The 12,172-nt window shown below is 31.1% G+C and overlaps 1 protein-coding gene across 1 annotated transcript; it reads left to right on the top strand.

The window, feature by feature from the left end:
* The first annotated feature begins 434 nt into the window (after nucleotides 1–434).
* On the top strand, nucleotides 435–2,889 carry LOC113382250. Its single transcript, XM_026620753.1, has 3 exons — nucleotides 435–1,440; nucleotides 1,564–2,060; nucleotides 2,155–2,889. Exons 1-3 carry the CDS (start codon nucleotides 435–437, stop codon nucleotides 2,887–2,889), a joined length of 2,238 nt encoding a protein of 745 aa, XP_026476538.1.
* Nucleotides 2,890–12,172: the final 9,283 nt, after the last annotated feature.

Below are 12,172 nucleotides of genomic sequence, written 5' to 3'. Positions count from 1 at the left end.
GGTTCTGTTGACAAAACAATTACTTCTGGGAAAGAAAAATATTAATTTTTTTTCAAAAAATTTTTCTTTGTATATCGAAAATAATTCAGATTTTAATTTTAATTCTGGCTAAAGTTCTAAAGCTCACTCATATGCTTCAAATAAATAATTTTTTTAAATTTTGTAATTCAGCTTATAATTATATCTTATGAATATTATACAGTGTTACAGTATTTATAATAATCATAAAATGTCAGGAAAAATATATTTATTCATAATGAATAAAGTTTTTACCTATTGTTTCCTTCAAACCATTTGTTTCAGCCTTTTTCAAAGTTTAGAAGTAACAAACAATGTAGCAAACCGTTAATCTGCGGGTTATGGCAGGTTATACAGAAATATGTTGCAAAAAGATTCCAATTATAGGCTCTTTTAGTTAATTTTTTTGTGGGGTAATGGTAATGAGAGGTTGCACAAAAACATTTTGGGGTAATGGTTCCAAAAGTTCCCCGACCACTGGTCTAATGTATAAACAATTTGAATCACACCATAAAACACAAATTAATTTTTCACAAACAATCTCTGAATTTGATACTTCCGTTAAAGTATTGGGATTGAGATGGGATCCAATTCAAGATTGTTTTAAATTTAATATCAACCTTCTCCATCAAAATTGGACAAAACGTCATATATTATCCACCATTGCTCGTATTTGGGATCCCTTAGGTTTCATTACGCCTATTACCATCAAATTCAAAATGATCATGAAAGAACTATGGTTATTAAAATTGGATTGGGATGAGCCATTACCTTCCTCGTTAGTTGCAACATGGCTTAGTATTTATAATCAACTTCCAGAATTAATTAATCTTTCCATTCCTCGATTTGTAGGTACCAAAAATTATATTCGTTGTTCTCTTTACGGTTTTGCGGATAGTTCAGAAAAGGCTTATGGAGCTGTGATTTATATCAAGCCTTGCCATGATAATAAATATTACCTTCTTATTTCAAAATCAAAAATTACTCCAATTAAAGTTCAAACTTTAGCAAGAGTAGAGTTGTGTGCGGCGCACTTATTGGCAAAATTATTATCCTTTGTCATATCTTCCAATCATCATTCTTTATGTATCGAAGAAATATATGGTTTTACGGACTCGATGATTGTGCTTCATTGGTTAACAGGTCCAGCTCATAGATGGAAAACTTTTGTCGCAAATAGAGTAACGAAAGTTCATGATTTACTTCCTTCTGCCAAGTGGTATCATATTCCTTCCGAGGCAAATATTGCCGATTGTGTTTCTCGTGGTTCATTACCAAATACATTGCTTAATAATAGTAATTGGTACACAGGTCCCTCATGGCTTTACTCTCAAAGAAGTCATTGGCCCATACGTTCTACGTTAGATTCCATGCAAAATATTCCAGAAGAAAAAGTTTCATCTTGCTTAGTGGCAAACTCCTGTAAAAATGATCTATACGAATTCACTTCCACTATATCATCATGGGCCAGACTATGCAGAATATTTGTATTTATTTTACGTTTCTGCAAAATTATTCCATCTAGAAATGAAATATATTTTTCAGATTTCAACAAAGCCGAATTAACTATAATCAAACTTATCCAACAAATCTATTTTTTCGAAGAAATTGATTGTTTGAAAATGAACAAGTTTCCTAAAAGGTATCGGACTTTACGACTATTTTTACATGATGGGTTCTTAAGAGTTGGTGGACGTTTAACACATGCTAACCTGGATTTTGATCATAAATTTCCCTTGCTTTTACCCAAAAAGGATCACGTGATAAATTTAATAATTGATTATTATCATGAGAAACATTTACATGCTGGTCCACATTTACTCACTTCCATTCTTCGTCAAAGATACTGGATTTTATCCATTCGCAGTATTGTACGCCAACGCATTCATAAATGCAATAAGTGCTTCAGGAGTAATCCTAAATCCTTTACTCCTATTATGGCTGATTTACCTTCTCCTCGTGTTATGGAGGCAAAACCTTTTCAGCACACTGGTACTGACTATGCTGGTCCCTTTCGCGTAACCATGGGAAAATTTAGGGGCGTAAAAAGTTCAAAAGCATATATTTGTTTATTTATTTGTTTTTCCACAAAGGCAATACATATTGAGCTTGCCTCCGATTTAACCACGTTTTAAGCGCTTTATTTCACGAAGAGGTCCAGTTTCTTGTCTGTATTCAGATCGCGGAACAAATTTCGTTGGTGCCAAATCAGAACTGAAAGATATATTTCAGCTTATTAACTCAAAAACATTTAGTGCATCATTAAACTCCGAACTTCACAAGCATAATATCAATTGGTCTTTCAATCCGCCAGCCGCACCCCACTTCGGGGGTTTGTGGGAGTCCAACATAAAATCTATAAAAGCGCATTTATATCGAGTAATAGGTGAACAAATTCTTACTTACGAGGAATTAAATACCGTGTTAATCCAAATTGAGGCGCTTCTCAATTCTCGACCATTATGTTGGATGAGTTCCGATCCAAGTGATCCCCAACCTCTTACGCCAGCTCATTTCCTCACTTTAACTCCCTTAAACATCCTTCCATCAAAAAACATATTGCAAATAGATTTACCGACGCGAAAACAATTAATTGATAAAATAATACAATCTTACTGGAAGAGATGGCATTCTGAATATTTAAGTGATTTACAATCACGTCAAAAGTGGAACACCCCTTCTCTCCCGGCTAAAAGGGGTATGTTAGTTCTAATCAAAAATGAAAATTTGCCTCCTCTTCAATGGTCCATGGGGATTATTGAAGACGTTTTTCCTGGAAAAGACGGAGAGGTGCGCACAGCTTTAGTAAGAACCAGGGCTACGTTATTAAAACGCCCTGTAGTAAAGCTCTGCCCCCTACCTACACAGTAATTTATGGTGAAGAAATATGTTTTTTTTCATATTTGCAAACGATATAAAAAAAAAATAGTCTAATGCTTTTATTTGTTACCTTTCAATTAATTCCTTCCTTTTACCTTTTACCATTATATGTGGTAACTTTATCAGTAACTTGCTTCTATTCAGAGGAATCGCATGACAACTCAATCACACTCAAGAGCAGAATGTTATTTGCTCAGTTGTTCTCACAACTTTTGATAATATTCAAAATCTGTACATTCAAGAATATCGAACGCTATGAATCATCATAATATTGCAGTTATTGTAAAAATGCCTTTAATTTGGAAATGAATACGGCCCCATATTGGACACATTCCAAATACGAACTGGTTGTTTTAAACCATGCTGGTTACTCAAAATAAACTACCACCATTATCAACAAATCCACGAAACAAGGTCAATGAAATTTTAATTCCTATTCGACATAAAGGCATCTTAGATATGACAATTGATAATTCCACCAAGACAAATTTTCATGTGTTCCGAAAAAACAAGCATGTATGATGCAAACCTAAAATAATTTCCAGTGGTGCTATGGAAGTGATATCCATTAATAGAGAATATTAAAAATCATTTGCTATAGCAGAGAATGAAATTTGGCAGCATTATTACAGCAAGATACTGAGCAACTATAATAAAGTTCAAACAAATAACAAGGTTACTGCTTTCCTGTCAAGATTACTTATCCTTAATATTGATTATGATGGGTGAACATAGAAACATTAGATATTCCATCAAAACTTAACTTACTTCCTAGATTCAATTAAGGATCAACATGTTATTTCTTCACCATCTCTCATGTGTTTTATTTTTTGCATAGTTTGACTAATGGTTTTGATATTTCCATTTATATTTTCTAGTATTAAAAAGGTACCCTTTTTCGCCCGGGGAAGAAATGGTGACGCCACTGACTATTACATGCGTCGATAATAATAATATAGTCGCCATCTCGGGGTTACAATATGTCAACCGATTTGTTCCTTTCTAATCCAGACTACCTGTCTCTTTCCTTCCAAAACTTTGACCTATGACTTCCGACACGTGGTCTATTCCTTTCGAGTTGAGTTCGAGTTCACTTCGCTTCCAGTGTCTTTCTATTCGAGTTGATTTCCAGTTCACTTCGCTTCCAGTGCATTTTCAGTTCGGGTTCTATCTAGTTCCGTATTCAATTCGATTCCAGTGCGTTATCAGTACGCTTACAGCTGCTTTCTTTCTTTGGTTCAGTTCCGAGTTTCCTTCCAAGTCAGTCGAGTTTAGAAGTTTTGTTGAGTTTCCTTTTATTGACCAAAGTGAGGTTATTTTTTAGTTTGTTATTATCATCGAAGAAGAACGTTTTTAGTTTCCATATACAGTCCACGATTACCAGCCATCCGTGTGGTCTACTGATCGAATCAAGGCCACACCATATGTCAAATAGATGGTTGTCAAGTTGGAACAGATTATGTGTTATTCTTTTAATTTTAAAATTCAATTATTTATATATTTTTAAATGCTAATAAGAATGCTTATTTTGATTTTATATGAGGTTTTTATTTAATTCGCAAGTGTTTGCTCACTGCCTATTTGTATTCATTTATCAACAGCTTGAAATAATACTATTATTATTGATTGATTAAGGCTTGCTTATGAAAAAATAAATAAATAAATTTGTTTCAAATGCTGTGCTGTGCAAGTACTTATTGGTTTAATGTGAATAATGTGTTACCATAACATTTTCTGAATTATATTATTATTGCATATAGGTTATTCAAATTGAGATCCTAAATTTGGAATTCATCGAAGGGGACACTATAGACAGCGATATGAATAAGAAAATTGGATTATAACACAGATAGTAATTTTAGAAATCATATTCATAAAAATCTCAATTATGTGTACATACAAGTACAAGATCTTCGGAAACAAAGTTGTTAGAAAATTGCTTATGAAGATCGCATTATGACATGTGACATCAACATAAGTGCAGTTTAATTAGATATGGAAGTAATCATTACAAATATTTACAGTACAATCTATTTACAATACAAATTTTTCATTACAATTGTGAATAATGTGTTACCAAAACATTTTATGAATTATATTATTATTGCATTTAGGTTATTCAAATTGAGATCCTAAATTTGGAATTCATCGAAGGGGACACTATAGACATTTCTGTCTAAACACTTATTGCAAGTTATAATAGACAGCGATATGAATAAGAAAATTGGATTATAACACAGATAGTAATTTTAGAAATCATATTCATAAAAATCTCAATTACTTCCCGAGCATACTACATACAAGTCATGGTGATAACAAAGATGCCACTAATTTGGATACACGATTGCAAAAAAGGAAAATCAAAATAAGCACATTGAAATTTATCACAATATGTACTCATGTTGAAAATGTACATATGTTCAATCAAATTCATAAATAAGAAATGCCCATTTTATATAGCTATATAACAATTCGTGGTAAAACGTTAAAATGGCTGTACGGATTGGGCTCAGTCTTAGTTGCATAATTTTATATTTATTAGTATTTATAAAATATTTTCTACATTATATTATTATTTTATTTAGATTATTTAAATTAAAAACTTAAATTTGGAATCAAAGGGGACATTTTGTCGAATAACTTATTCCCAGATATAACTGACCATTACTTAAATAAGAAGATTCGGTTGATAATATAACTTTGGAACACACATCTGTAAAAATGTCAATGCACATAATTACAAGTTCTCTGGAATAAAATTTTGAAAATTAATTATAATACTCGCATTCAATTAAATGTATGGACAGTTCGGGTGCTAGAACAAGTATAGCAGAAAAATGAGTACAATTCTGAAGGTATTCCTTTCAAAAGATATGTCAAAATCTATGCATTTTAGACACAGTCAGATATCGTTCATGTTTTATTGAATCACTCTACAAATTGAAAAAGATGAAGTACTTCAACAATTATTGGTTAATGCAATGTAAAATATAATTCACTAATGGTTATTTTCCACTAATTTTGAAGAATAAACTGGAAAATTTTTCTATGAATTTATCGAAGAATGGATAGTAATATATGAAGATATGGGGTTAATAAGATTCACCACCAATATCTTAAAAACCAGTAAAATTTAGCATTGTTCAACAACAATATTTGAAAGTAGAGGGGAAAAGATGTATAACCAGCTATAACCTTGATTCTTATGACTTTGCTATCAGGAGATAAACGGTAATCTTTGAAAATCCATAACAAAAGTATTTCCTTTTGTTGTTAGTTTTTTGGGTTGTAAGCACTGTGATTTAGTTCACGAGACCTTAATATAAATTTTAACTATTTAATTGTTTTATAAAATGTAATGTTAATTTTAAGTGAGATTCAACACTTTAAAAACTTACATCTGTGTGGGGCAAAAATGACCAACTGAGCATTGACCACGGCTAAAGATTAAAAAAGACTTGGATTAAATTATACCATATTTTTATAAGAAGTGTATAAAACTTCCAGTTTCATTGTATTAACAAAATATGGTCAAACGAATATTGTTATTATGAATTATATAATTTATTATTATATAAGTAGACTTTGAAGTTTATTGTGTTTATAATACCTCATTGTCGGTACCATTCAAACTATACATCCTTACACTCCTAAAATAAAGTATTCTTTTCCTTATTCTGTAAAAGTTGCTTAGAAATACCTAACTTAGCAAAACAACGTTTGCCGGGTCAGCTAGTATATATATATATATATGTGTAGATAATTTTGATCATTACATAGTTTTTGTTAACAAGTATTTTTTTAAAGATAATAGCAAAAAACGATCAAACGCCAAAAAACAAATTTTCAGTGGCCGGTAATTTGGAAAATATTTGCTTTCTTAAAAAACGTTATTAAAAATTTTTCTCTTATAATTAGTTTTTTCATCGATATCGATGAGAAGAAATATTATCCCCCGGGAATTGGCAAAGGAGTCTAAGTTATTTTAACTCTTGAACTTGAGAGTAAGATAAACCTAACTCCAAATTTTCATGTAAATTGGAGCAAAGTAAAAAAGATCAGACCAAGAACGCTCCATTGACTTGAGTAAATTTTATTGATAAAACATATGATTTTTTGCCGAATGAAATTTCTAAATAATTTAATGAATAAGTAATGTTTTTGTATTGTGATTTAGTAAAGTAAGGCAAAACACGACTACACTAGTTAAAAAATAATAATGTGTCAAATTAATTATAAAGGATGTATTCGCTCTCACTGACAGTCCACATTCGCCAGGCGCATGCGCAGATTGTTTCTGTGCTAAATATAAAATGTATCTTATATTATTTTAACTTTTGGCACATCACAGCTGCTTTGCGGCAATAATAACGTAGACATTACATTTTTCTTATCCATAATCATAAATATATTATATTTTAATAATGTCATAGCCCATAAGTGAATTGAAATGTTTGACAAATGACAGTCTTCATTTGTTTTTAATATCAAACAATGTTTTAAATATTTTCACCTTATATGAACAGAATAGTAAAATCAGTTATTGAATGGATTCTCTGAATATGATATAATATTTATCCCATAAATTTATCTGCATGTTTGAAAGTGAGTGTGTATGTGTGCGGGTGAATAACATAAGCCAAATAGCTCATAGAATTGTCATGCATTCTAATTGCTATTGAAAATTATATATATATATATATATATATATATATATATATATATATTCAAGGTCAAACAATGATAAGCTTTTTTCCATTTTCCATTTTCGATTTTCTCCATTTATTTCTACTATCTAACTTTATTTCTATAAATAAATAGATCCTAAACAAGAACCCTTGATAAACTTCAGAAAGATAGTTTATGAGGATTATTCTTTTATTTACCTTTACAGAACAATTTTATATGTAAGATATAACTTGAGGTTCTTGAGTTTTTTGTAACTTTCCATGGGGTAAGTTATAGCAACCGCAAAAAATTGATAAATATTATTTTTGCTTATCTTTACGTTTTAGGGCCTTCTAAACACCTTGACATTCCTTACAAAAACTGGATGTATCAGTTTGTGTTTGACCTCGGAGCAGGTAACATCGACAAGTGTTCAGTGAATATATATTAAAAAAAGTGACGTAATGGAATCCGGCCAATACGGGCAAGAAGGCGGGCGGCCGCCTGACTGCTCAACAAAGTGTTCGGTAATCGGTGAAACAATTGCAACGGCAATGAATACGATAAATGATAGTTTTGATAATGAAATGTTAATGAGTGAAATTAGTGAAGAAGAATTAGAAGTACATTATAATTCAAACAAAAATCCTAGTAGCATCATGAGTGAGGTAGATGTAATTAAGAACAGATTATTACATAGGTATAAAAAACATACCAGAATTTCCGCAATATCAGATAGTGAAGATAAAAAGAACAGTAACAAAAATAAATCAATTAAAGTAGACAATATATTAAAAATAATGAATAAAGTAATTGGCAAAAGTGCAATCAAACTTAGAAGAACCGAAAATATTATAAATACTGTGGGAAATAATAACAATGACACGGCGTCTAAGATAACAAATAATAGTGATATTTCAAATTATAATAATAGTGATGGAACAAGTAATGAAAGAAATATTATGGTATCGAATATTGTAAATATCAATCAGAATACTGAAGCAAATCGGGACAGCCAAGAATTAAGTAGCGTTATGCAATTTCATGAGTGTGATAAGGATTTGAGTGAGACAACAACTTATGCAAACAATGAAAAAATGACCAATGAAAATATTAGTGCGGGGTCGAGTAATACCGAAATAAATGATCAGAATGATAAAATGATGCATGACTTTCATAACATAATGCAATTTGATGATTGTGGTGAGGACTCGAGTAAAATAACAAAACATAATGAAAAAGAAAATGAAATGATGCCCGACAATTACGAACAGGATAAATTACGATATGACAGGTACGATAAAGGACCATATATAATATACGTAGAATCTTATAATAAAAACATAGGACGCCTGCATCCTATGGCACTTGGAAAAAAATTCATGATGCATGGCCAAATATGAAAACAAATTTAGAAGAAATTGGAGTAATTGGCAAAATAAAGTAAAATTGATTTTAAGTAATGGTGTGACAGCTAATAGACTATTAGATGGTGATTTTTTCAAATCGAATAATCTAAGAGCGTACATCCCCAAATATTTAACGGTGCGGACCGGAATAATTTTTGACGTAGATAGCGAATTATCTGAGGAAGAAATTTTGGATGTCATCGAATCCGAGTATCCGATAGTGGGAGTAAAATGTTTAAGATCAAAAAAAGAAAATCATAAGACATACAAATCACAATGTGTTAAACCCACTTTTAAAGGGACAAAATTACCAGAAAAAGTAGCGATCCACTCTGTTAAATGCCCAGTAACACCATTCGTGAAAAAAGTAATACAATGCCACAAATGTTGGAGATTCGGCCAAGTTCGTGATCAGTGTCGAGGAGAGGTAAGATGCCCAAAATGCGCAGAAAATCACGCCTTACAAGAATGCATAAATACAGACGATTTAAGATGCTGCTTTTGTTTTGGTAAACATGCAGCATATAATAGGGAATGCCCAATATTTATGAAATATAAGAAAATATATGAAATAATGGCAACACAAAACTTAGCTTTTCATGAAGCAAGGTCAGTTGTAGAAAATAACAAATATGCCAGAATAACCAGAGGTAGTGTAACCAATTTAGACAAAAAAAGAATTTTCCAGTGATAAGCACAGAAATCAGGAAAAGTTCACAAATTAACAACAACATTCTTAGAAATAAATTTGAAATTTTATCTGACCTGGAAGAGAACAATGATGAACCGGTATCGGCCAGCACATCAATATTGTACAGTACATCTACAAGACCCTTCAAGAGAAACAGCGTCAAAAAACAAGAAAGAACCAAATATAATAATATAAATAATAGAAAAGAATATAAATCAAAAGGTAAATCCAGTAAAAGGGACAAGGTGCATACAGATAGGGAAGATTTTAGAGAAAAACATCAAGTAGCCACAAGCAATGAAGTTGATGATAAAGAAAAAGAGAAAGAAGTAGATAACATAAAGAACATCAATGAAGAACATACGGATGAATTTTTGAATTTATTTATTAAAAAACTAGTTAAAAAACACTACAAACCTAATAATAAAGACATCAACAAAATGTTAAGAGAGGTAATGAATAGAATAGGTAGTGAGGGAGATGTGGACAACGATAGGAGAAACTAAGGTTAATAAGCGCATGGAAAATGTGCAAAAGAAAATTATACAATCACAATTACAATTTATTTTATGGAAACAAATATTCTACAATTCAACTGTAGGTCTTTGATACATAACAAAAGTAGTATTGAGCATTACTTATTTGAAAACAAAGTACATATTGCTACATTTTCAGAAACATGGTTGAAGAGCGAAAGGAAATTTTCGCTCAGGGGATATAAGACTGTGCGCAGTGACAGAAAAGATGGGTATGGCGGTACTGCAATTCTAGTTAAAGATAAAATAATTATAAACAAAGTATTAGCTTTTAATACGGGAACAATTGATATAAATAAATTCCAAATATCTGGTATAAAATTTTGTGCAGGAAAACATCAACTATCTATAATTTCGGTATATATTGTATCTAACTATAATATTTCTGTTAGTCAATGAAATGATTTATTAAGTCAGATATCCAAACCTTACATAATTTGTGGTGATTTTAACGCACATCATATGGCATGGGGGTGTGATTGGAATGATAAGATTGGCAATAACTTATTGGAAGTTATTAATGACAACAATTTAATTATATTAAATGACGGGAATCCGACTTTGAATTTTAAGAATAGTTTGACAGTGGTAGACATTACATTGTGTACTCACGAGGTGGCACATAAAATTGTATGGAATGTCAGGAAATATTCTCTTGGATCTGATCATTATCCAATAATGATGCAACTAAGAGAATCACCTATTATAAATAGAACTAGTGAATATTGGAATTGCAAAGCTGCCGACTGGACAAAATATCAAAAAGTAATCGAATATTACTCAAATGATTTTGAAGTAAATGACCCGGTTGTTACTTATACAGAATTTATGAACATAATCAATATTGCAGCGGAGAAAAGTATACCAAAAAAGAGAATATGTTCCAATATAAAACACTTTAAACCTATTTGGTGGGATAATGAGTGCGAAGAACTTATTAGGAAAAGAAGAGACGCAGAAAAAAATTATAGGCAGAAATCTAACTACCATAATTATTTAATATGTAAAAATATTAATGCTGAAATCAGAACGATATTCAGCAGAAAGAAGAGAGATAGTTGGCATGAAAATACGAATAATATCAAACCAAATACGTCTACCAGGGAAATATTTAAAACAATTAAATGTTTGAAAAAATATATAGAACCTGAAAATTTACAAGAAAACGTTAACCCAAGTATGATTGATAATATTATTGATTCTTATGCTCCATCTAGTGTTAGAAATGATTATTTCAATGTGGATAAAAAGGTTTTTGGACGCGAAACATTCCTATTAGTGAAACCTTTTACATTGTGGGAATTAGAAATTGCTTTAATTAAAGGTACCGATACTGCAACAGGCATGGATGGAATATTTTATTCTATGCTCATAAACTTGCCAATGGTAGCAAAAGAGATTTACTTAAATTGTTTAATAAAGTATGGATAAATCCGGAAGTAATTGGGGCCTGGAATAAGTAAATTACAATTTTAATCAAAAAACCTAATAAAGACGCGAATGAGATCTCCGCGTATAGACCGATTTCTCTTGCATCCTGTGTTTCAAAGGTAAAGGACAGAATGATTAAAAGAAGATTGGAGTGGTGGAGTGAAAAATATGGAATACTACCAAAAAGTCAATTGGCTTTAGGAAGAATTGGGAACACAGGATAGTTTAAGTATTTATTAGTGACTTACATATATCCTTTGCGAAAAATAAGTAGTTGTGGCACTTTTTAGTGACATCAAGGGTGCATACGATAATGTTTTACCTAAAACATTATCAGAAGCTATGTCAAAGATTGGATTACCATGCAATTTTATTAGGGCAGTTACTAATAAATTTTTTGAAAGGGAAGTATATTTTAAAATAAATGGTAAAATAATTGGTCCAAGAAAAATATATAAAGGATTACCACCAAGGAGGTATTTTAAGCCCTTTATTATATGCGATATACGTAAGAGATTAGAAGGGATCTTGGAGCCAGA

The sequence above is a fragment of the Ctenocephalides felis genome, unplaced genomic scaffold (assembly GCF_003426905.1).
Source record: "Ctenocephalides felis isolate EL2017-DRISC unplaced genomic scaffold, ASM342690v1 CF-g0.4_SCAFFOLD_03408, whole genome shotgun sequence".
Lineage (NCBI taxonomy): Eukaryota > Metazoa > Arthropoda > Insecta > Siphonaptera > Pulicidae > Ctenocephalides > Ctenocephalides felis.
The sequence above is the reverse complement of the archived record's forward strand: the minus strand, read 5'-3'. Positions and strand labels throughout refer to the sequence as shown.